The sequence below is a fragment of the Athene cunicularia genome (assembly GCF_003259725.1).
Source record: "Athene cunicularia isolate RWA chromosome 1 unlocalized genomic scaffold, athCun1 chr1_part1, whole genome shotgun sequence".
Lineage (NCBI taxonomy): Eukaryota > Metazoa > Chordata > Aves > Strigiformes > Strigidae > Athene > Athene cunicularia.
The window spans coordinates 96,643,702-96,670,604 of record NW_020799091.1 but is presented as its reverse complement, the minus strand read 5'-3'; the positions used below and the strand labels follow the sequence as shown (position 1 = coordinate 96,670,604).

The 26,903-nt window shown below is 39.4% G+C and overlaps 1 protein-coding gene across 1 annotated transcript in view; it reads right to left on the bottom strand.

Moving 5' to 3' along the window:
* Positions 1-26,903, bottom strand: part of KCNJ6 (potassium voltage-gated channel subfamily J member 6) — a 159,183-nt gene that overhangs the window by 35,103 nt on the left and 97,177 nt on the right. The window contains exon 3 of the mRNA XM_026856353.1: positions 7,829-8,749. Coding sequence (XP_026712154.1) covers positions 7,829-8,749 — 921 coding nt within the window. The remainder of the gene's footprint in view (positions 1-7,828; positions 8,750-26,903) is intronic.

Genomic DNA, 26,903 nt, shown 5'->3' with positions numbered 1-26,903 from the left:
AATTTCTCTTTGATTTTCCTTGAAATGCTGTGATTGAGACCACTGAGACCACTGCAATTCTTTGTGACTTGTTTTAGCTGGAACTCCTTGAGCACTTTTTTAATAGTGGCCTTGGGAAACCCAGAAGCTATGCCATAATGGGACTTTTTAGTGCTGGCAGCAGCTTCCTAGGGTAGAAAGCATATACTTGTAAGTCTTCTCCGTCTTTTTCAGGTACTTTATGTAGCCGGTGGGGTTAGGTGCAGTCCATAGCCTTGTTCTTTTTAATCTATCGAGTGTTGATTTTGAATTTCTCATTTACTTAGCAGCTTTGTTTGCTCATTATTAATTCTCTTAGGTCTTTAAACTTTATGCTGAAGGTGAATAATCTATCTGCTTACATTCCTTAGAAAGCGATTTAAATATTTGTAACCTTAGAGAGGTTATCAAGGAGTGTAATGTAACATGTTTATCCTTCATTACAATTCAGTGTGACAGAACAGGAGGAAACAATATAAAGCTGAAAGCAAATATACACCAAGGGGAGAAGTAAGAAGATATTTCAGAAACATGGACAAGATTTTTGAACTGCAGGCTCGTCAAGTATGCTTCATATTTGCAGATCAAACATGAGTGCACAAGGCAATCAACATGAAAGAATCAGTTCATTTCGACGCAACTTCCAGGAGTGAGACACCGCCCCGATTCAAATCAGTGTATGCCTGGGATTTCATTGCGGGTGCTCAGCAGCCTTTCCCTCCAGGCTGGTAACAAGCTCAGATGACCAAAAGTGAAAGTTGAAAATTTAAAATCACAGCTATATTTTTCCTTTTTAAAATCAGCCGTTTCAGTGCTGATCCTTCATTTACACCGTTTCAAGAGCAAATGAACAAACTGAGCATGCTCAGGTTAATAGCCATTGTCTTGAAAAGTGCTCAGAAATGTAAAAAGCTCTTCATTGTCCTTAAGCATTTCTCAGGAGGGCTTAGAAATTATGTCTCCACTTTGTAAGCTGGTGAAAAGTGTTCAGTGAGCTAATTCTGTGTGGGAAATCCTTTGACCTGGATAACGCTGCTATACCCTTTACAGAGAATCATCCCTTTGGTTTTGCAAAGTGAAGATCTTTATGATGGAGACTGTGTGGCACAGGGAACGCAAGCACTCCTCAGTGCAGCTCAGCCTCTACTTTCTTGGTGCCTCTAGTAATACAGTCATTCCTTGGTGTCCCAGCTGGGTCTGGAGACCCAAGGACTATTATTACCTTTGCAGATGCCTTGCTTCTGTATTAAACCTGCTAGAAAACACAGTTGCGTGAAGCTATGCTGGAGGCAGCAGTGTTTGTTAGGTGTTTGGCACCAGGATTTTAAGGGGAGTCTGTTGGTGGTGGCAGGTGAGGTCTGGGCTGGTCAAGGACGAGGGTGTCAGCTCAGTCTCCCGCTGTTCCCTTCTGCAGGAAACAACGGTAGAGCTAATGTTAAAGCACAGTTTTGTGATCCTGTCATTCCTCTAGCCGTGGAGATCATGAGCCCCACAAGGCATAACGAGTGTAGGCTCAGGAGTGAGGAGTGGTGAGAAAAGACAAAATTTTGGGCAACTCTGCTTGCCACTGTGCTAGGAAAGGAGCAACACTGATACCAGAGGTCTGCAGGAGTGTGCAAAGAACTGGAAACTGCACTTTCTCAGTGCCCAGAGAGACCTAATATGGTTTGCAAGGACACGGTATGAAAAATGAAGCTCTTCTGCAAGTCTGATTTGTGTTCAGAACATAATTATTCAATAATATCTAATTAGCTATTGGAAAGTATTTTTTAATACAGAGGGGTCTGAAACCTGTTTTTTAGGGTTCTTACATTTTACCATATGAGTTGCTGCTTGAATCTGAGTATTATATATGAATCTTTAGGGGTGAGGGAGCAGCTGTTGTTGTGAAGAGCTGAGCAACTGATTGCTGAGAAAGGTATGAAAGATGGACAACAGGCTATTATCAAACACTTGGTAACCCGTTTGTATACTACATCACTATTCAGAGAATAAAACTAACAAAATCTGTCATCCCTTTTCCCTGCCCTCCCTGAAAGCAATACAGATGGCTCCCACCAAAATTTTGGTTGAAATACTCATAATCAGCCGATACATTTTTTTCTCATGAACTTTGCTCCTTGACTTCTTGAAATTTTGCATATTGTTTTAACTATTGTGAAATTGTAATTGCCTCATTTAAGCCTTACAATCTCCTTCACTAAATGGACTAATCTTTTCCACCTGTAGAGAAAGCTTCCTGAAAGAAATGTCACAATGATATCAGAGTGTCTATACCTGCTGTCATTTAGAACTCCAGCTCATGACTGCAATCACTTATGCTAACATCCCTAATTTTCTGTGTTAGAATTAATAACAATGAAATATTTTGCTAAAATTAACAAAATTAAAATGTGAGCAAGGCATATAAGTGAAAGGGATTGCTGGCAAGCACTAGGGAAATGGGAATATATGAGAAGGTGAACCTAGATGTCTAAGTCTAGCACCTAGCATCAAGAGATGTTAAAACTCTTAGAACAAAAAGAAAGGAAAATTGAAGACTGGAGAGCTACTGTATTCTGACCATTCCTGAAATGATGATGAGCCATCTTAGAGTAGAAGCCATTTATTCTTAACCCCGTTTAAACTGCATTTCAGTCCATGTATGTTAGTCACATCCTGGAGCACAACAATCAAATCTACTTTCACCAGTTGCCTTGCAAAAACACTTGGGTGTGAAAAATCCTGGTTCCTTTCTTCCTTTCATCTACATTCCCTTAAGAAGCAATTTGAGAGCATAAACGAAGAAGAGAAGTAAAAAATTCTAGTGAAAAACTGTAACCCAAGCAATGCTTATTTGGAGAGAGAAAGAAAAGTCTGCTGAGATGTTTTGAAGGGTTGGAACTGCTAACATGTGTATCAAAGAGAGATATTTGTTAGGACTGGGCAAGGATAAGGGGTAAATATGGCAATTCATCTGGGAGAAATAAAAAAAACAATAAATCAGTCAGTCAAAGGCGCTGTAGTGAAGAGTGGGAACAGCTTTATACAATGTTTGTCTAGTCGATAGCATCATTTACTATATAAATAACCATCTATGTGAGCATTTTATTGCTTTCCACACACATTTTCCTCAGCTGGCAAGTGTGTTTGTTTACATAGCTATAACCCATTCCGCAGATACTGCTCTCAAGCTGCCCGTGTGTCAGAATTATAAATGCACACTATTACAAGTTTATTTGTAAAATTATCCATATGAACCTAAAATTATCTGTCTAGCTTTGTTGCTTATTTTTTGACAGTTATAAATTTGTAGATCATTTTCTTCCCTCGGTACTGTTTGAATTTTCTTTTATTTTTAGGCAGAGGGAACTGCCAGAGGGTCATCTAGTGCACCCTACTGGCCAGATCCAGCTTCACAAAGTTTGAGGGTCTTGCTGGCTTCACTAAGTTGAAATAGTTCATATTCTTTTCCTGTGTTAGAAAATGCTCTTTTCTGTAAATTAATGAGAGTTTAGAGGAGGGATTTGAACCACGGTGCTTATGATTCAGCAACCGTGCTACTAAGAAGGCTATGGGCTGTTCAGGATACTCCTCTGTCTCTTTTTTTTTTTTTTTTTAAATAAATCCCTCTCTCTGAGTTTCTCATTTTCTTTCTCTCTGTTTCTTTAGCTATTGTAAGATACATACTTTCCCACTTCACTTCCCCCAATTTAAATCACTTTATTTTTCTTGATCTTGGTTTATTTCTTTTATCAGAATTCTACTTTTGGAAAGCCTATTTATTTTTTTAAAATATGACTGGTTTGCTTATGATGATAAGACCTCCCTTTAAAATAGATTTCACTAGGTGAAAAAGACAAAATTTTCAAACCTATAGTTAGCAAAAGGCTATTAAATTATCACAAAAATTCTTTATAGATTTTTTTAAAAAATTTAAACAAATAATTAACTTATTCAAATCCAAGCTTTTGAGCCTGCTGTTTAGGGGAGACAGGGTTCAGAATCTTTGGGCTTAAGTTTTATTGTGGTGTCCCGAAAATAATAAAAAAGCAGTGGTGGCATTTCAATATAAACCAACAATTTTGAATAGCAAATATCAAATACTGCTGAGCTGAGATCAGTGTGTTATGTTCTTTCCAGTTAGTTCATTTGCATTTTATGTTGCAGCTCTCCCATAAGGAGTGGAGGGATGCTAGAATCCTGCTTTTCAGTTCTGCTTACATGTGGGACCAGAGCCTTTGTTGGTATGGGGTTATTCTGTCAATGCCACAGATGTAGTCTGACACTAAAAGAAGCATAAGTGTCTCATAAATGGCTTCCCTGTTAAAGGTGGATGTTACTTTTGTGTTTCTGCAGTTAGTATTGATCCTTGCATTGCACTGGCAGTCCTACCTGTTTCTACCATGGTGGGATATGGAACAGGAGCTGCAAAATGTGGAAATAACAGATGTGTCCTTCAGATATGGTGACACTTGGTTGGACTTTTGCCCCCTTGTTCCTGAAGGCTTGTTGGTTGCTTCATGGCAGCCTAATGTACTTCATATCATGATTGTGTTTTTTGGACACTTGGGAGATGTACATCAGTATCAAGAAAACCACAGGAGTAAATCTTTGGAAGAGTGTTAACCTCTGAACCCAAAGTGATATTTTGGAATGTTGTTGTAAATAAATAGATTGCATATTGGAAGGATTGTTAACAAACATTTTTAAAAAGACTTATTTTGAGTTTTTACTGATGCTGTATGAAGTAGTCAGATTGACTTCACAGCTTGTTCAAAGTGTCTTGTTGAATATTCTGCCCTCAAAGTAATCTTCATGGTAGAATGAATGTGAACAGTCAAGGTTTATTGATGCTTCCTAGGCTAATATTTTGGTATCTGCCTTGGTAAAGACATATCTACATTTTCCATATCTCAGAAAGATATGGTGATGCTTCCACAAGGAATTAGGGGGGTCCTTGGTTTGATCATTCTACTGAATTTTAGTTTGGTTAATTATTTCAATTTCATTTAATAAAATGCATTAACCTTCATTTCCTGTCATAACATGCAATTTCACATGGCACTACATAAACAGTTTTGTTTCATACTATAAGTAGATGTGCTTTTGGAGCCCTTAAGGTGGAAAGTATGGTTATGTATAAAATTATATCACCTGTTCAGTAAAACTTTAAACAGAGTACTATCAATAATTAGTAGAAATAATAGCAAAAGTTTATACTTAGCATTTTCCATTGTGTTACTTCTCATTAAAGGTATAAATGTTGTCATAGTGGGGAAGCTCTGAAAATAAAGGATTGTTTTCACTGGTCAAATTTGGGAGTGACTTTTCTGATTAATAACATAAGCTAATGCTCTCAGTCTGTTTCTGACCCATGAGCAATGATATTGAATATATATATAGCTGAGGTCACATTTTCTTAGCTTCAGCTTTAATGTTTCTGTACCCCATGACTTTGACCAATGTTGGCAGGTATGATGTGGAGTGTATTACTTGCTCTCCAGGGTTGGAGATTGCTGCTATAAACAAGTTCTTTTGCAACTCTCACTCTGCATGGGGTTTAAGAAGGAAATGTGAATAGATGGCCTAAATTTGTTCTTAGTGTCTGCCAGGATGTCACTGGAAAATATTTGTAAATTAAAAGAGGGAGAATATCTAGTTTTGGTAGAAAGTTGACCTTCAACAAAAATAACCCAAAGCATGTGGGCAAAGTACAGAACAAGTGTCTACTTCTGCACAAACATGTTTTAGGAATTGTGCTGGGGGTTATGATGTTAATATTTCTGATGCCATAGTTAAGCGGCATTATTTGACGCCCTTCCCTCATATCTCATGCAGCTAGAAAGCTCATCAAAACAGAACAAAATAGAGCAACTTAAAATGGCAAATGTAGCTATCTGTCTGGTACCAGGGTAACACCTTAATCCTGGATGGCTTCAGTGGATTTTCAAATCACTGCATCCAGTTTCTTTGTTAATATGGACTCTTCTAGAAATTTAACTTAAACTTTGCCAGCCTGAGCAGTCTGAGATCTAGTCCGCTCTGGTGAGGGCTTATAATGGTGGAGTGGAAGATGTAGCCAGTATCAAAGCAGCAAAGGAGAGCGCAGAGAGCGATGTGAGTGTGCAGGGGACAAGATGAGGTCAGGGAGGGAGGATTAAACAATGAAGAGTAAGGAGGCTCAGGACAACAAAGCTACATTTGATGCAGGAGTATACCTTCTTTTGATCTGACAGGTATTTTCAGTGAGATGTTTTTTACATTTCTACTACTTGCCAATCATTTTTCTGAAAAACACGGTGTTCAGTAAACTTGAAAATATCCACCGCTGTTTGGGATGTCAAGTTCATTTAGTTGCAATTCAGAAATTTCAAAATGGTTTCAGCTAACAAGCAGCAATTTCCTCATTGTCTCACCTGAAGGTGATGCAGATGTTTGAAATCTCTGTCTACTGCACATATCAGAAACACTAAACATTTCATCTTAATTTCTCTTCAGTACCACCTACTTCCTGGAAAATTTGGAAGCCTTACATTTACCACTTCAGATTCTCTGCCAAGTTCCTTTCAATTTTTTTTTGCTCCATTTTTGTCTCACACGTTTATTATATGGTGACAAATGCAGTTTTCTTCTGACACCACATAATAGATGTGTGAAACACGCACACATGTTCTAGTAAGAGACTGTTCTTTATTTCCTGGCTCCAGTTGCAGAACATGAGTCAGGGTTAGAAAGGTTGTACCATTGTCAGAGATGTGTAATCTGCATCCTCAAACTTTCCTAGACTTTGCTACAGTAATGGGGAAAAATGGCAAACCTGGTTCTTCTATTTCTATATTCAGTGTTTCATCCTCCCCAGGCACATCTTTTCTTCATTTTCTAATCACCATTCCCTTGTATTGATCATATTTAGTCACTTTAGAGATCGATGCTGTCATTAACAGGAAAAAACACCTGCATCTTCTAAAACAAGTATACCGGCATTCTGACTTTGGGAAATCGAGCAGTTTTAGAGAAAGTATCCTCCTACTATTCTGGCTTTAATGCAAAGAGTAAACATTACTCGTCCATTTGCTGTGAATTCCAAGCACTATTTTCTCCACATCAAGTGGTATCTGATGTTCTGCTGTATAATTGTAGGTAATGCCGAAATAGCCTCTCAAGACTCTGGTGACATAACATTCCTTATTTATATATACCAGCTTTAAGTGTTCTGTACACTTCTCCAATGTGTAGGGAGCCTCAGTGAAATACAAAATAAGACAGATCTTTTGTGACCTAAAGTGGAACAAGCCCCATGTTACAAGTTAAAACAAAACCAAGCAAACAAGCAAGCAAAAAGAGAAAACTGAGCACATTATCACTTCTTACTGGATCTAAACAGGCTAAGAATTTTACGTGTCAGGCAGTTATTCTGCAGTTACCCATGGGTGATTGGAAGCAGCAGGAACTACGGTGCTTCCACATTAATCATAAACAGAGTTTTATATATTTTTTTTTCTAAATCATTATATTCCACAAGGTCCTAGTTGTTTAGTTGCTCCTGCAATAGAATGACAAATAACTGGGTGACATGCTGTGAAAAATTTAGAAAATGAGAAACGCTATCCCATTTTCCAAATAGAGCAGAAACAACACTAATTCCATTAGGCAAGATGGAACAGACAATTAAACTGGGCATGCTTTTAATTTTGAAGCTAACCAGATAACTGATGCCTTTTTCAAATGTAATGACTAATGAAGTGATTCCTTTAAAGTGAAGCAAACGTACTAATTTTCCTTTCTAAAATAAAAGCATTTACCTTATACAAAGTATAAGAAATGTTACCTGTTGCCTCCACCATTCCTTCTAGGATTACAACAATTTCTAGCTCCTCTTTGGGCAACTGGGCTTTGGAAATCTCCCAGAAAGGACTCTGCTGGTTAATTTCATGGCTGATGATCAGTGGTGAAACCAAAAAGAGACGATCATCCCCTGTGTAATAACCTACGTTGATATCTGTCTGGTTGAGTGGTATAAATTCCCCCTCCTTTGTCTGTTTGGATTTGATCAACTTGGCTCGTATTGATGCCTCTACAATGTGTGAATTCCTAAGGTCTCCTACTCGGAACATCAGACACAGCTTTCCATCCCGCATGGAAATAACTGCGTTTGTAGAAAAAACCAAGGTTTCTGCCCTCTTCTTGGGTTGGGATATTTTCACAAACATGCAGCCAACCATGAAAGCGTTGACGATAGAACCTAAAACAGACTGCACTAAAAGCAGAATAATTCCCTCGGGACACTTGTCCGTGATGACCCGGTAACCATACCCAATGGTGGTTTCTGTCTCGATTGAGAATAAAAAGGCTGAGACAAACCCATTGAGGTTGCTGACGCATGGGGTCCACGTGCTGTCCCCTATATGATCCATATCTCCTCGCATGTAGGCAATTAGCCACCATATCATTCCAAAGAAGAGCCAGGTCACAGTGTAAACCATGACAAAAATCAACAGGTTGAACCTCCACTTGAGATCGACTAAGGTAGTGAAGATGTCAGTCAAGTAACGGTAAGTCTCTCTGACATTCCCATGGTGGACGTTGCATTTCCCATCTTTCCTAACATACCTCTGGATTTTTCTCTTGGCACATTCTTTGTTTATATTTTTTGGCAGATCCTCTCTAGCTTGTTTGGGCAACTTTGGCTGATGAATAGTGACAGGGCTCTCTATGTCCTGCTCCATTGAGTCTTCTTCCAGTACGTTAGCTGCCATGAAAAACAAACAAGAAAAAGGCAGACATTATTTTTCTTATTATTTATGTAAATCAACACACAACTTCTTCCTGTATTACTGGCATGAAATTGCTATTAATCAATAAAATTATCATCCTTGCTCTTTGTTCGCCTAATAGATGCACAACACAAAACTCAAATGATGCCAAGCATCCTCAATTTATTGCTAAATAAAAATACTTTGAAGGAAAACCCTCATCTCCTATTGATCAGGTCATCCTATTTATACCCATATTTAAATCCTGCAAGATGTGTTTAAGCAGATCTTTCTTCCTCCCCCCCCCTACAGTTTAATAAATGAGATTTCTTACGCACCAAGAAAGATCTTCTGGGAGATAGCAGTTATAAATGAGGAAATGAATTCACTTGGGGGTTTCAGTCAACAAGATGAGCAGAGAAAATGAGCAATTGTTGAACTATTTTTTCTGTCAACTGCATTGCTATGGGGAAAGTATTAAATAAGTATAAGGAGTTTTAAAAAAAACCCAATAGTTTTTAGAAGGAAACAATCCTATTCTTGTTGAAGGCTACAGTGCATTTTATACCAAGAGCAATTCAAGCATATTTCCACAGAAAATCAATGTCTTGCTGATACCGAGACAGGGAATTGTGTGTCCTTCTCCCAGTAATGTAAAATATACAGTACTTCAGAAGAGTATTTCATTTTAATTCAGTATGCCTGTGGCCTTTAATTCAAGTGTGCCTTTTACTCTAATGGTATGGACCTAAACAGCATTCCTCTGTAAGTGTCTTACAAGAATTTAAAATGAGAAATTACAGTAATTGTTTTTTTGGTTGTTTTTTTTTTTTTCCCCACTTTCACAGCATTTTGAGATAAATAGCTTCATTATGTTTAGGTGCAAGAAAAAATAGTTTACTGAGGAGGAGAATGGTTTAATCGAATGTGTTTTGCATGAGACTTGAGGACACAGTGAGGCTGTCTCTGCCTATACACGCTGACCTGCATGTTGTCAGCGTGCCCTGTGATGGCCAGAGTTTACACTGACATGCTGCGGTACCCATTGTGCAGTCCCAAGCATGGGCTGCCCAGGCCAGCTGTGGGTAGTGACCTTCAAGCAGAGAGCTGGGAGCAAGCAGCTTGGGTTGGGAAGCACTTCATTTCCCTGAGCTCCAGTTGCCTCTGAGTACCACTCACCTGGTTGGGAAATGGGGGCATAAACCCATCAAAGCTCCTGCTTGGCACAACAATCCTGTCTCTGGCACCCCACGGGCTTGGGTGTCTCCACCTGGCGCTGCCCTGGGCAGCAGACCCAAACCCTTTCACATGGAGGAGCTACCAGGGAAGCCTGTGCTCTTGTCCAGAGAGAGGGTTGCACAAGGGGCTGTTCTTGGGGGGTCAGTATGGCTCGAAGAGCATTTTAGTCTCACTCTTAGAAACATGCTACACAGCAGATCATCTGTGGAGTCTCGTGGCACCTGTAGCTTTTTCAAGATGTGCAGGCTCATCCCTGTTGAGAAAGATCATAGACCCTTGTAAAGTTTTAGGGGTGACTGAAATACTCAGGGAAAAAAAAAAAAAAAAAGAGTTGTAGACTGGTTATCTCTCCTTCTGGCCTGCTCCACTGCCAGCCAAGTCTCTGTTCACCCCCTGTGTTCAAAGAAATGCTCAAAGGCCAACAGTAGCATGGAAACTTGATAGCAATTCTGTATTTTAAGACTTTGCACTCCATCCTGTACCACCTTTTCAGTTTGCTGCTGTGTCTAAAAAGAGAATCATTCAGGCTGATGGTAGTGGCAGCACTGGAAGTCGTGTCACAAGGCAGTCATTTCTGAATGAACTTACCCCAGTTGGTGACAGCGTGCCTGCTTGCATTATCACTAATGCTATATAACGTATGACGAAATAAACACAATAAAAAGGCACTGCAGGAACCTTGTGAGGCAGATTTAAGCCAAAGCCAGAAAATTTGAAGTTAAGGCTTCACACTTTACGCTTAACTCTCTGTTAAGCCTAAGGAAATTTTAGTCCATAGGAGCTATCACATCCCTGTGGTAATGGACCCCTCAAATACTTACGAACAGCCTATGAAATCTCTGGCTTTTGAGGATTTAATGGACTGTATGGTAAACTAGTAATGCTGGTTTAATGTGGATCACTGTCTTTAAGGTGTTATGACTACTTTGCTTTCCCCTCCCAGTTAGAGCCTGGCATGAACACAGAGACAGTGTGCAGATGTGTCCCCTGTCACCTTTGAGAATATACCTTACTTCTGACCTTGCTTGTTAAAGGCAACCATGTCCTAGACCTCCACGCCTGCGTATTTCTTACCAGAAACAGCAAAGTGTAATAAAACCTGTAGCGGGGCTTGGAGAGTATACAGGTGCTGATTTTATTACTGGCATCAGAAGAAATCTAAAGGGACATCCCCATCCAAGGATGCCTATCAGTCATATGCAGTACCCATCTACCTCGCTTTGCATAAAGTGTTTATTTCCTATAGAAGTATTTGCTAGCAATGAAGCACCTTTTATTCATACAACAAATTTTATTGATGCTTTCAAAATGCTTTGTGTTGATTAAGCCCTTGTGCATCATAACCAGCTTTTCCTGTGTGTCACAGTACATGAGCTGACCCACCAAGAGAGGTAAGGGCCACATTTGGTCAAGTGGCCATAGGTTTGATAACGGGAGCAAGGAGCTGCTGCGCTCCCCAGCAGATGGTGGTGGGCTGTCACCGTCACTGTAAGTGGGCTTCAGAGACCTGCCCCTTCCAACGTGGGAGGATTTTTCTGGTCTCACCAGAGCTGACTCCCATCTGGGTATGTAAGAGGGCAGCTTTGGACAAGCAAACCCAGTGACTGCATTCAAGCCTGTCTCTCTCAGTATAGCATCTTGCTAACACTCTTGCAGACATTTTAATGTTCCTGGGGGCATTTGGCCATTTCGTAAACTCTTCAGGCTCTTTCCAGTGCTGTCATTTCTCAACTCTCAGGCAGTCTCTGAGAGGAAAAATTAAGGTCAAGTTTTTAGTCTTTTTCTCTTTATGCAAGATGCCTTTTCATTCTTTCCCTCACCCAAATTCTCCTACTGTGAGACCCAATGAATACCTGTATGGGAAGGTTTATAGATCAGAATCGCAGCCCATCACTGTCTCCTGATCTGAGTTCTCACTCCAGAGTGAACCTTGGGAGCAGCAATTTCTGAAATAAGTGATCCAAGGATTGTGCATCTGTGTGTTTCCATGGAAATGCTTGATGAATAAGTTTTAAACACATGGCAGAATCTCTATTCACCACTAAGGGTGAGGAACAGCCACATATTGTCAGCACCTTTGCCACATAACACTTTGACTTATTATAGTTTTATTTGATATCAACCCAATTAGCTTATGCTGTTTATTTAATTTAATTTTCATTTTGGTTATATAATGGCTGTCATAATTCCAGGAACAGGGGAGTGAATAGCAGCTATCTCACTTGAGAGCTATTTTTACTCTCTCCACTTTTCTTCATGACAAAAATATATACATATTATTAATCTGCACTGCAAAATAAAAAAAAAAAAAAGTACTTCTGAATGCTTTCTCGTCTCCCAGTAAACACTATGTTTGAACACAATGGCCAGGTAGCAATACTGTGCCAGGTTAGTCTAATTTAGACTATTCTGTTCAATGTATTTGTTTCAGTGAGTCTCTTGGGCAAATGCATACAAGACGTATAAGATTTCAGTGAGCTGTTTAATTTTTCAGCAAATGACAAGGAGTTCTCCTAAATAAGTCCCTGAATAGTTCACTCGTGTTTCATCATAGCAGTATGTACTAGCTATGGATATATTAGCAAATTAAATGTACCCAGGCCTATTCTTTAGCACAGAGGCTAAATGGAGTTGTACAGCCCACACTTGTATTACTGAACTCCTGTTGTTTTCAAAGCAGGGTATTCTCATACAATCTGCTTATTAGGAATAGGCTGTGTCCCTTGCTAACACCTGAAATGCAGCCAGGAATTGTATGTACTCAGTTCTGCATTGGTCAAAACCGTGTTAGGGGCTCTTCTAGGAATTTTACCATACAAGGAGTTGGGTGCCAGTGCTCAGGAACATTTTATTTTCTGGTAAAGATGCAACCAGTGTTGTTGCCCTGGTCTTGTCTATTCCAGAACAGCCCTAGAAAGACACAATCCAGTGTTTCCAAGCACATATTTTTATTTTTGGAGTCTATAGAATAACATGAATCTAGTTTCAACAAGGAACTATGAGCTCTAAAGGAGATGCATTCATGACCTTCATGGCTGTGAATGTAACATATTACTATAATCCTTAAGCAATCATTTTATCATTAGCAGTGTGATTTTTTTTTTTTTTTACTTTGATAGTGCTTCAGAGATATTGTCATGGTACTGTACAAATAAAAAGCCAAAGGACCTATGTAAAGGGCATATTTGTCTACTTTAAATACTCATAACCTATTTTGATTGTATACTGTATTATAGTTATACGATGACCTGCAAAATAATTAGGAGTTTCAACAGAGAGTATTACAAATTATAACTGACCTTTTTGTAACAGAAGCTGATACAGAGAATTCAGTGAATATTTTGCTGTAACTTAGTAGACTAATTTTATCTCTTGTAACATAGTTGTGAATGGTTTGTATGCAAATTCATTGAAAACTCAATAATTTCAAAAAATCATTTGCAGTCTGCAAATGTTCTCATGGGCTTTATTGCATTGATACGAATGTGAAGCAGACATTATTCTGACTGTGATTTCTGTCTGCATGCAGGTCATTCCTTACTCATTTTCCTGATAGGATGAGAGCAACTTTTAAGTTACGCAGGGGTTTGCATTTGTAAGGTCCAAACTTGCATTTTGTGAGCGGTCTTCAGTCTTCTCCTCTCATTTGCTGTGATCACAAGCCTCCTTGACACTGAACTCATCTGTGGAATATGTGGCAGTACCAGGTGGCTATTTCTGTTCCCTGCTGCCTGTGAGGTTGTTGGTCTTTGACATGAGGAGAAGGCAGCGTAGCACTGCATAGCACAAGACATTCTCTGCAGTGTTCAATACTCTGCTCTAAGTCTGGGTCTTTCTTTTCTTGCTTGTGATGCAAGGAGAAGTCAGAGAGAAGAAGCAGACGGGGAGCTTTTGAAATGCTTTGCTGATCTCAGGCTGCTTTTAGTCACCGTTTCAGAGTTTTGTAAAATCTCATGTCTGATGAGCACTGAGAGCACAGGAACAGATACTCTTAGAATAGAGGGAGATTTGCCTGTTTGATGAACTCCATCTGTGTTGCTCTCAGTGAGGCCAGGTAATCTGTACTGCGAGATGATGTGTATTACCACTAGATTTGAGGAGAAAGAGTCTTGTTTACAGAAAAAAAATGGAGCCTTTTATGATCAGCTAACAATTGTAAGCAGTCATTATCACAAAATTCATATTTTCTTCTGAAAAAGAAGGGAATTAGGATCTGGTCCTGTGCTGTTGAAATCAATGCAAAATTATCTATTCACTCAACTGGGAACATTGTCTAGTCCTTGTACTGAAATGTTGAAATGTTCAATAAACACTGACTCGGCAAATTTCTTCAAGAATCTAATTACTTATTTGCACCCATAGAATCATAAATACAATTTCAAAGAGAGCATGTGTGTTTTAAATTTATTTCAGCAGCAGTTTTCGCTAGAAAGGAAATGCAAATTGAAGTATATGATTAGAAAAGAGGTTGTAAGGATGATACCTTGCTTTTTCACAGTACCTGCTTCATCATTGCTTTCTAATCCAACCTGATAAAAATAATGTTGTACTATTTTCATCTCTTTTAAGCCTGTACAACTGTAAAAAATCAGCCTGAGTAATGCTTTGCCTCTATGCAGTACAAACATTTTCATTCATTTCTGATTCTTGGCCCTTTTATTACAGCTGATAGAAAATGAAGCTGATACGTGAATTTAAAAAAAAAAAAAAAAAAAAAAAAAAAAAAAAAAGACCTTGTAGTTTTTGTCTTGGATTCTAACCAATTTCATTATAGAATTTAGCATTAAAGGCTTCATAATGCTGTTTTTACATCTGCTTTGCTAAATGTAGCTTCACTTGAAGCACAGGGAAGCCAAACAGCCTCGACATTGTTATGTATATGGTACAGTATAGAAAGGCTACACATTCTGAACCTGCAAAGATGTGTGGAGACAGTTGATTGTCAATGTCTTGTGCTTTACATTAGGCTGGGGATCCCAAACTGGATTATGAAACTTGTTTAATATGTGAGGACTGACTTCTTGGAGCCAGTGGTCATTCAGAGCCATCTCTAGTGCAAATGCCTGACGTTGGAAATAAATTTCTGTCATAAGGAGAGTCTGTTGGTAGGTATCCCAGCTCCTGTCTGATTAGGGTAGTTATACATGATTTTTACCAGACTTTTAGTTTCCAGAAAAGCTTGAGCTAGAGGTTTAGTGCACGTAAGGGTTCTCCTGAAAGCCTGTGAATCTACACAAATTAATCTGTTGGTTTTGATTTCAGCATACGTGCTGCTCAATGACCCCCTTATGTATGTGGTGACTGGGACCAACGTCCAGAGGGTTTTTTGGAGGCTCGGTTCCGTACAGTCTAGATGCTACTCTCTAGAGCATACTCAGCATATGTATGGGTTGTTGCTGATATTGGGCATGTGGTCTGGATTGTGCCATGTTCTTATTCATCATATTTCCCTTGATGGTTTAAGTAATCTCTGTCACAAGCTGTATGTTAAATTATCCACTCCTTATCCTTCATGCCAGATAGTCTATCACCCTTGTCTAGTGTTCACTACCTTTCACACTCAACTTCCCCACTTTTGTTGTCCCTTGCTGTCATCAGAAAGGCAAAAGCAAAGTTGTTTTCACCTTAAGCAGGTAATAAATGAGAAAGTCTGAGAATGACAAACCCATACAACTACAAAAGGTAGAAAAATAGGTGTCCCATGCAATTTCAGAGAATGTTGAACAATGGAGACTAAGCTCAATGTGATGGAGGGAGCAGTGGTTACTCAAAAAATCATGGCCTATCAATGGAAGACTAGACAATGAAGGACTACCAGAAAGGCAGAATGAAGATTCCTGGCCATGATAAGTGTGCAAGGCTGGCATTAAAATCAGAGACTGGCATGCAGTTTCTCATAGCAACTTACAAAGAATTCAGAGAGGTATTCTATCTCTTTTGAAAGAATCAGACCTCAGTCTCCTCTGGTACAGTGTTCTTGTCTTACCCACAACCAATGCAGACAACAGCCTCTTCTGAGAAGGTGAGAAAGATTGAAAGGATGCATTTTTTGCACTTGGAAAACGCATACTATTGTCACTGCTGCTGCAAACAGTGGAGCAAGGTCAGTGGCAGAGACAGCCCAGGTGTCCCACCCTGAGTCATGCCACAACATCAGAGCTTGGCTTATGTCTAGTATTTCCATGTGGCAAAACTACTGACAATGCTGTAGTTGGAATAATTGAGATCATTAAAAATTCACAGTGCTGACAGGCCCTAATAGCTGAAAATACTGGCCACATGCTTTTTTCTGATGTCTCTGTGTCAGCTGTACATCTCCCCGAGTTGCTGTAATGTGTCATTGTCTGACACGTCCCAAGAGATTTCTTTTTGTAGTCACTCAAATCCAGCTATTTCTGCCAGTTATTATTATGTGTACTAATGCCAAAATTTTTCCTTGTCAGTTGGACTGTTTCTTCAGAGATTTACTGAAAACTCAACTTTTCATCTCTGTGGGGTGTACCAGGAAAAGGAGAAACCATGAAGGAAGTATACTGACCTGAGTGTTATCAGTTTTAAACTGTTTGTGTTTACAGGTTCTAACTGCTAGAAATAAAAAGCAAATAAATTTAAAACATGCTTAAAATAATATTTTGGGTCAGAATGGACCCCTAAAGGTCTCTAGACCAACACCCCTGCTCAGCAGAGAACCAATTTCAAAGTTAGATTACGTTGCTCAGGGCCAATGATGGGAGTTTCCCCAGCCTCTCTGGGCCCTGTCCCAGTGCTGCACCTCCCGCAGCAGGGACTTTTTTTTTGTTTGTTTGTTTATATCCTGTTGGAATTTCCCTCACCACAGCTTGTGCCCTTTGCTCCTTGTTCTTCCCCGTGTAACTCTGAGAAGAGTATGACTTCATCTTCTGTCCATCTTCTCTTGCATCTGAGCTGTTGACTTACAGTCAAGTTGTGTGAGGACTGATTAAATCCTGGTTTCTCCATATATTTTCCTTACTGATTACATAGAAAAAGACTATTCTCAAGTTTCATGAGAAGAGATGGGGTGAATCGGTTCCTTATTCTCATGATGTTTTCTCATTAAAATTTTCCCAACTGAAAACTCTGGAAACAAAAATTAGCTCATCAGCTGAACATTTCCTTTAGACAACTGACTCGTTTAATTCTGCACCTGTAATGTCACTGATATCTGGGGAGTACTCCTGGTTGTTTCTGGAAGCAGAACTGTAAATAGGAGCTTGGATGGCCTGTCCAATGCTGATTATCTATACTGCTAAATGTTAGCAAGCTACCTGTCTTGGCTTTGGCCCATGCCAACTAGTGCTCTGAGACAATATGTGGGAATAGTCTGAGAAAGAGTATGTGCCAGGGACCACTCCCATTAGACAGCATGGATGAGATTGCATCAGGTTTGGCTTCTTTGACTCTCACTCTCCCTGCACGCTTTGATCCTTCAGACATCTCCACAGGCCCTCATGCCACCTTTGCATCAAGCAGCATATAACCTTGGTCTGCAACACAAATCTCATGTTATTTCAGATAATTTGAAATGGAAAAAAAAAATCACTGTCAGTATACTAATTATGCCTTAAAACCAAGACACATAAGGTCCACACAAGACTTAGGGCCAAGTGCTCTGCAGCATAGCATGAACATCCTGTACCACCTGCTCTCAAGGTTGCAGAACAATTCCTGGCCTGGTTTTACTTATCATTGTAGATGTAGTCAGACTGGTGATGGGCCTGGTGCAAATTCCATCCAGTATGTGAAAAGTTTAGAAATCAAGGCAGGCAGCTGTTGCCCTTGTCAAAGTCTGTCTGTCCAGTTAGGTCACTAGAGAGAGAGAAATAGACCCTCACAGAAGGAGTTGATACTACCAGTTTTCCCACTTTCATGCTGGCAGGAGAAGCCAGCCCCTCTCTCTCCTTGCTGTTTTCTATCACAAATTTATTCCTGTCCCTTTTTCCTCCCCTTCCTGAAGTTAGGGTGGCTTTACTTGAATCTTCATCCTTGGGATAGCCCAATACAATTTCTGCCTGCATTGCTGAATAACCTTGAGACAGCTTTGTGCCCTAATATTCATAGAGCTCCTTGGACAGGTGTTGTAACCATCCTGACTGCTGCACAGACATACTCTGACAGCTTGCTTTGCTTTGATCAATGAACTATCATAAATATAAGACATAGGAAGAAGAAAGAAGAATTTTTTTGTCAGAAGGGAAGGACTTGATTCAATCAGTATGATGTACCAGTCGACTGAAGCCAATAACTTATGCAATTAAGTAATCCTGCAGACCAAGCACAAGAACTTCTAGTACTTTCCTACAGAAATGGGCAGAAGACACTATATATTGATACAGATCTTGGACCTGATCAGCTTAGGGTTAGGGGATCTGAGATGACTTTGAGAGTATTTAATTTTTCTCTGCAAAACATTACCTATACTGAGTAAACTTTCCCTAGGACAAGATGTTCATTGACTGGGGAAACCACCTGGCATTTGGCCTCTGGGTAGTGTGTGTGTGTGCTAAGATGCACACACGCTACTGACTGCTGCTTTGCAGCTGATTTTGCCCACCAGCAGCTTCCTAGTGAAGAAAGGCTTTGGGAGAGCAGTTTGAATGGCATTGGCAAAGATGAAGTGTTTGAGCTAGGAAGAACTGTCACTTGCTTATGTCTGCTTTTTAAAGAAATATGGACTACAGAGAACAGAATGACTTTGAAGTACAGACACCTGATCCTTCTATCTCCCAATTCTCAAAAGAAGAATGAAAAAAATGTTACAAACTTCCTTCCTTAAATTACACTTTTTTTTCCCCCACAGTTTACATCCAGCTGCACCCCAAACAGGCTGCCCTCAGGTCGCAGACATTGTGTAAGAATATTGGTTTTCCTGCTGCTATTACTGTTTCATGAAGTTATGGAAGGGGCTGGAAAGACTGAGAAAACTGAAACAGTCAAGAACTCTTTTTCTTTTTAATCTGGTAATGGAGATTTCCTTCTTGTTAACTTCTTTGCAGTCAAAGGAGGATTTCGGTGGCTTTTGCTTCAGGGCAATGTATTTCAGAAGAAATACGTGCTCCTCCCTTACAAAAATCAGACAGGATTTTATTTTAACTTTTTTTTGCACACTTGAGAAGAAAAATTACTAAAATTTTTCTCATAGATGCTGGGGAAACAATATTTATGTGATTGCTGCTATCTCTTGTGGTGGTGACTTGGTGGATGTACACGGTTTTCTGTCATTTGAGGTGAGTGACATTTGGCCTAACATACAAAACAGAACTCTTGCATCCAAACATTGCCTCCCAAACAACTGTGTCAGAGACCAGGCAGTTACCCCTCTTACAATTACTCAGTTTACCTGAACAGCTGACATGTTCTTTCCACCACCCCCCTTTCCCTTCCACTTCTTACTGCAGTTGATACCAGGATTCTGGCTGCTTTCTCTAAGCTAAATAATTAGGCTATCACTAGCTTCATCCCCTTTCCCTGCCAAAAGAAGTCTCAGTGAAATACAAAGACCTAGTTTCTTGCTACTGACTTCCCAATCCTACTTTGTGCAGTTTATAGACTGCAGAGAAAAAAATAACAGAAATAAGGCTGGAGGTGACATTTTAAAAGACATTTAGAAAAAGAAATTTTGAAAAAAGTCAGTAATTTTAGCTGGGTCAATGTTTTGTTTCAGGTTGTGATATTTTGATAACCTGGAAATGGTAAGTGCAGAATAGTACTTTAGCCATGTTTCCTAAGGAAATAAGCCTTATTCATCACTTTGTCTTAACTCCCTCAATCACTTTTGAAACTTTGGCTGGTATTTAGGCTTTTAGATTTCTTTCTGATCTTGAGTTAGATTCTGAAAGGTAGGCGTAGGAGCATTTGACAGTGTGTGGAGATCTCAGAAATACTAAATTCTTACCAGTGTCAAAACAGACTGAGCTGACCACATTATCAGATGCCAAGGAGTCTGTATAAGACGGAGCTACAAGAAATGTCTCTTTAGTATGAGTGCTGCTGCTCCTAAAGCTACAGACAAATATTTTTCAAATATCTATTCCACTCAATGTCCCTGTGAAGTATCTTCAAAAAAAATCGTTCCTGCTTTGTGTGGAGCCTAAACGGTTATGTGCTTTTATTTTCAGACAGTAAAAGTGCACTCACAGGCTGAATCTGCCTGATGCTCGTATTCCACAGAAGGACTTCCCTGTTCAACAACAGGTTTGTTTAGGTCAGAGCTTGTGGCTTTGTCTACAAAGCAAATTGTGTGCAAGAAAATAAAACTGACTCAGCTCATGCTTTGTATTTTTAAAGAAATTGTTTAGCTGAATCAGAACAAAAGATTGAATGAACATATGTTTGGATTCAATACATATTTTTTCTTACCTTTGTTTAATTTGAATCAAAAAGCATATATCCTTTCTGCAATGAGAATCAGCTATACAGAGTTTTATACCCATCTATATACGAATTTGTTAAAAGCTGTATTCAGGCAAGTACAATATCAGACCCAACATAGCTGAAAATATAAGTCAAAACCAACAACAAAAATGTTTCCATGTCAACAAATAGAATTTTTTTGTCTTGAAATGAACAATTTAATGGCATCTAAACTACCATTTCCTATGTTATTTCACTTAAGCTACATAATAAATACGTCTATAAACTTGTTTGAAAAAAGCATCAAAGAAGTTGTTGTGAAATTGCTATAATCACTGTGATTGCTGTTATCCTTTTCTATAAGGAAATAGGTAGCAAAAAAGAATTATAAACACCAAAGCTTTGTAAATTGAATTCAATTTGACCAACAGGATTTTCCAAAATATTTTATGAAGAAAGACACTCTTAATTTCAGAGTTTCAAAAATGTGGTATTTTTTCTGTGAAATACTGAAGTCTCGAAGCTTTTAGAAACATTTTCAGAATTCAGATTTTCACTTCTTTTTCAGAGCAAAATTTTAACTAGCCTCAGGGAACAAAGTTGTTCAAAAGAATTAAATAATCTCAAAATGGAGAGATTATATGAAAGACTTTGTAATGCCTAATTTGGGTGAGGTAGGGGCTTTCTGTTTGTTTTTCTTACTCTGTTAAAAAGTACATAAAAGTCTTGATTTGCTCTTAATTTTTCCTCTGGTTTGTTCTAGTATGACTGAAAATAACCCATCATTTACCAGGATTTTCCCATGCATGAGTCACTAGATCACCAGTTTCCTCTCCAAAATCAAGGTACTTTGAGAGGTAACTGGAACCTTTCTGAAAAAGTAGAAAGACTTAACAGTGCCGGGCTCTCATCCCAGCTGTGTAGATTGCAACATCCCGTTTCTACAAATCTGTTAAGGAGTCACGATAGCATTTGATTCTGGTTGGCTGAATGTAGAGTTTAATACAAAAATAATTTAAATTTTCTTTCTACATTATGTATGGATCTTACCAGAACAGGCTGAACTGGTATTATGTTTTTTAAATAATTGACATTTTAGATGATACATTAGCCTTCAGCTACCAAAGCCCATCTATCTTAATTAGAGCCAGTAAAGCTCAGCATGAGTACAAATAATTCAAAGCTTTCATAACCTTTAGATGTCTTGAGAGAAAAGGGTATTTTTGCTTTTCACATATTTCCTGATTTGTATAGGGAGAAGATCTACCTCTGAAATGTATGAGCTATCTTTCAGGGATTTGTTCATAGACATCAGAAATACAGATTGTTCTTGTTAGAGCTATTACATGAAACAATAAATACGCTGGAATAAAATGTGAATTCTATGTCTTTTTTTTGTCAGGTACATGTAGTTGGACTCAGTTAAAGAAATAGTTGATAAAAGAGCTGACCTTTTAAAGAGAAAACAGCTCCTGTGCAGTAAACAAAAGTATTGAGCGCATGGAGGAGAGCTTTTGACAAATGAATAGACTGGTAACAAGAACACACTTGTGCATCCAAAAGCAAAATTAAATAGAAAACTGAGATAGTAAAAATAGAGCTTGGCCGCTTCAGAGGGTCTTTCTGTCCATGAAATAAGAGTGGAACATTTGCAAACAAATTAGCTTGTGTATTGGGTAAGTTTCTGGTGTTCTTCTGTTTCAAACTAACTCAAAGCCCATTTGTGAGGCTGAGGCCAGTGGCAGAAGGGTAATGCTTTGCCAGGGATGATGCAGGATTTCAGGTGCCTGCCCTGGTGCCTGAGTCCCCCAGCAGCTCAAGCACTATGGGGGCCCACCCAGCTGGTCTAAAGGATTGACTAGTGGCTTTGTAGATGCCCAGACTTTTTCAATAGGGACATCAGTTGGAAGAGAGGGCTTCCAGATTAGAGCACATAAAGCGGCAGAAATGCACATGGATTAATTGCTAATGAAAGCACAAAAGCTTTCAAGGGCCTTCCATAGAGGTCTGATTGTGCTATCTTGGTGTGCTTGTCAGTGTGAAAGCATCACAGGACATGGGTGTGTGGGAAAGAAATGAGGATCCTGGGATGTCAGAGATGTGGGGGATGGTAGGCTGGCAGAGTGAAATATCCGAGCACTGGCATGGGTATGTTTAAGCAGGCAGAAACAGAAAGTGCCGGAAGGTAGCTGTTAAGAAAGGAGGAAGGAGGCACTACAGTAATAGAGATAGGGGATTGGATTTGTATTTGAGAGGGTGATGGGAAAGAAAGAGTTTGCAGTATTCAGATGTCTGGCTTTGTGCATAGGATGAGATTAATTTGTGGTGTTACAGAGAGTCTCAGTCCTTCCAGATTTGGTGGCAAAACAGCCCCTTTATGCTTGAACTGTAGCTTCTTTTTTTCCAGGACAAATGGTGATGGAATGAATTATGATGGGACAAGGAAAAACAGGTGACAGTTCCTTCGGGCAAGTCACACTCAACTCCTTGACTCTCATCTGGGGTATCACCTGGTGCTGGATGCCTCAGGACTTGGATTTACCAGCTATGAGGATAGAGCACCTGCACAGCTCCCATGGGTGGCCAAGATGAATCTTAATATTCCTTATTTCCCATCTGAGACCTGAGACCCAGGGGCTGCTTGGCTTCCAAAAAGGAAAAAAAAAAAAAAAAAGGAAAAAAAAAAAAGATGATCGACACAGCTTCATTTGTTCCTAGGGTTAGGAGCCACCTTCTAAAACATGGTAACATCATCCTGTACTGTGTGCATGCATGGTCTTTGGACCTCAAGGAGGCCATGGGAAAATTGGAGAAGGTAAGAGAGATGGGCAGCCAAAGGGCTGGAGGAGTCCCAACTTCTGCCACACAAAAGGATGGTAAGAAAAGCCCGGACTCTTCAGTCTAAAATGGGTGAAGGATGAGAGGAATGGTATGGAGATGGAGAATGGAACATCCCATGGATCACACACAACTAGTAGGAGTCTGGTTTTAAAACAGTCACAAGAAAGTATCCTTTAACAGCAGGTAGTGGCTTCAGAAGCTTGCTGTCCCTGGGAGGCTGTCTTGTTGGACAATATCAGGAAGTTTGAAAGTGGTTTGGCAAGCTCATAGACAAGAGGTCTTTGAACAGACAGTGAAAGGACGGGGCAGGGATGGTCCCTTCAAGAGGGCTAACGCAGGAGGTAGGGTTGCAGGGGAGTAGGTGGGAAATGGACCACTAGACTTACGTGCTCCCTCTATTGCGGCATGGCAGGGCTTTTCTTTTTATATTCTCCCAGCTGTATAATATATATGTTTCTCTTTTTGAAGTCATTGACACGTCCTCTGAGGTTAATGAAGGTGTTTGTAGGAAGTAGACAGATGCTAAGAAATATATTTTGTCTCTATTCCGATAGGATAAATTTGCTCTTCATCTAAATACTGTGATGTTTGTATCAGAGGTGATTTGGCCTTATTTCACTGGTATAAAATGATTTCTGAGTTCAAATATAGTCTTAGACTTATTTTTTTCCTAGCCTTGCTAGTTTCCAAGGAGATCTAACCATGTAGATTGTCTGCAAAGGTGGTAATTAGCCAGCAATAAACAAGATGGACACAAAGAACTTCTTGGCAAAAATAAAAAATTCAAAGCAGTTCTTTCTTTTAATAGCTAGTATTCAGAAACAATCTGATTGGATCTTTCCAGACTTTGAGCAGGCATCCTCATTTGCCTTCACAGTATGGTTTTCTAAACAACTGACTTTCAGATTGGTGGTTGAACAGAAAAATGAAAACTGTCCTCAGATTGATTTGGATGGGATTTTTTTCAGAATACCTGGCAATTAAATATAGGATCCAGCAAATTATTCTGCCTGCCTATAAATAATAATAGTTTGGATTTATAACTCAGTGTCCAGAAAAATGATAGACTCATAAGGCAGGAAGGAGCAAAAGCAGCTGCCATTCATAAAACATGGTCTTTTTTTTTATGCTTCACATACTTGGCTGTTACATGGGGTGAGGAGTCTTGAATTTGCCTTTCAGTAAGGCAAAGACAGGATTTGAACTTGGGATGTCCTTTGTGCCTGATGCTTACCATGGGTGTTGGGAGTGAGGAAGGGTGAAGGAGAGGTAAGAAGGGTCTTAACTCTTACCAACTCTCTTGCGAATGCCACCTGCATTTCTTTACTAATCTAACCCACAAATACAATACTATTTCTGTATATAATAGCTATGTTTTCCTCCTTAGGAAAAAATTAAAAAAATATTTAGTTTGACCCAAATGTACAGATTTTAATCTAGAATACTTAAAGTATTGTTTATTCAGTAAATAAGCTATTTGCCATTAAGATGCCTCATAGCCTATGTCTCAGTGTAACTTTCAGGTACATCTGGGATGATGCTAAAACAGAAGCTTTAGAAGAGAAGTCCTTTGCAATATCAATTGTGGAAGGGTCAGTGTGGCTGAGAGTTGCCCAGACATAACCTGTAGGTAGAAAAGTCAAAATGTGGCAGTTTACTCTGGCCTTGTCACGTTGGGAAGTTTTATCATTATTATTACAATTTTTATAAGGACTGAATTAAAATGTTGAGCTTGTCTCTAACTTTCACACCTCCCATATATCCCAATATGGACCTTATTTGTGTTAACAAATACATATTTATTTCCATCTACAGAGAATATGTGGGAGTCATGTGTGAAATGAATAATGAGGACCTGAGATACGTGGAATACAAAACAATGAATATATGTTCAGGAAGAGTGGGGGAGATGCACAGGAACCTCTTTCTTATCTGTATACAAACACATTTTTTTCCCATTGGATACTGAGCTCTGAAATGGTGACTAAACCCTTTATTTTGAGGCTGTTACTCCTCCTCCAGCTTGTGCGACTGGTATTTTGTTCTGGAAGGCCAGTATGTAAAGCTGCAACAGAGATATTTTTATCTGATGCTTCCTCAAGCAGGCAACAGGGAGCAGTAGCAGAGCAAGCATTTCCTTCTGCCTGATGTGTTTGGCTGATGGAGATAGCCCCTCACCTACTGTTTTCCTCTGAAGCCCAAGAGAGCAGTGAGTTTGTAAATCAGCATTCCCAGAGGAACCTGAAATGATGAGCAACACTAAAGTGGAGTGGAAAAAGCACTGCTTTCTCTAGTCACGGACTGCCTCTCTTTCCTTGGAGGGTGTCAAACATAGAGAGTAGGATTTACCTGCTCATGTACACAACACTGAGAAGGCGGCCTGGATAAGGGTGTATAGTAATACAGTGAGACATTCATTCTCTTGACACCTCTACTAATGTTGGAATAAAAAAGGCAATGGCGTGAGTACTTTCTGTGGACCGTTATGTAATACGAGGTATTGGTCTCCTCACATTTCTTTTTTTTTGCGTATGTATAGGGACTCTAAAGGAAGGTTTATCTGAGCGTCCCTGACAAGCCTCTTTGAGATTTGTTATACGGGGCACTGGGAATAAAGAGACTTGCTGATGCATGGTCATCTAAGCCTTCCAGGGACTCAATCATCCTCTAAAACAGAGAGAACATCATTTATGGACTTTCAGAAAGAACAAGGAAATGTATAATGACCCCCACATGGTGTTACTTGTACAGGTACCAAAGAAGCTGCAACCCCATCTCCAAGTTAATCTTCGGTTTGAGCTCTGATCTGTACGAGGAGCTGATGTCCTGAACTGCCACAGGAATGCCTCCAGTGCACGACATGACAGGCACTCACAACTTCACCATGTTAATGTATTTATTACCACTGTCATCTTATGCTAGCAACATCTGGCAAGCCATTAATAACAGTTGACTGTGATAAATGTCTATTAGTTATAACTGATTTCGGTGTTTCATGGCCGACCTGAGTGTAGGCAATCAGACTGTAATACTATTCACATGCAAATTAAGTACAAATTCCTATTGCGAGGATGCTGTGGTTAAATGGGTAACCTTTTGCTTTTCATCTGTGATCACTATTAACAAATTGCCTGACTTGCCTGCTTTCACCTTCCCTCTCTTGCAGTTACCTTGATTATTTGTTTTTATATTTAGCATTATAACGCCTTGTCTCTGGTAAAGCCTCCCTGTCAAATCAATAAGGAGCAGTGCTTCCTCATTCAACCTGCTCATCCTCTCAGTAGCGTTTATTAAGTGTGCTGATGTTACTGGGTCCAGACAAAATTAATAATAGCTAAAAAATGCAGCTGGGTGCACTGGTAAGTATGTTTGTAGGAGGCAGCAATGTATTATGTTATCTCCACATTGGCAGGGGAAAAGCAGTACTCAGTGTTGTTCACAAAACACTCCCTTTCTTTGGCAGGCTGAACACATTTAATCTTCTGTGGTGTTATCCTAGGAACATAATGCAAATAAGGGTGGCCTGGAATCTCCTCTAAGAGAAGTCATAGCTTAGTGAGGAATTGCAGGTTGAAATGTCAGAGGCCATACTATGCTGTGCATTAGATTTAGTCATTTTAAAGGACTTGTTTGACCTTTTGATTAAAAAGACTCCCAGCATTTGTTCTCCTCCACCTCCTCATAAAGCTGTCACTGTTT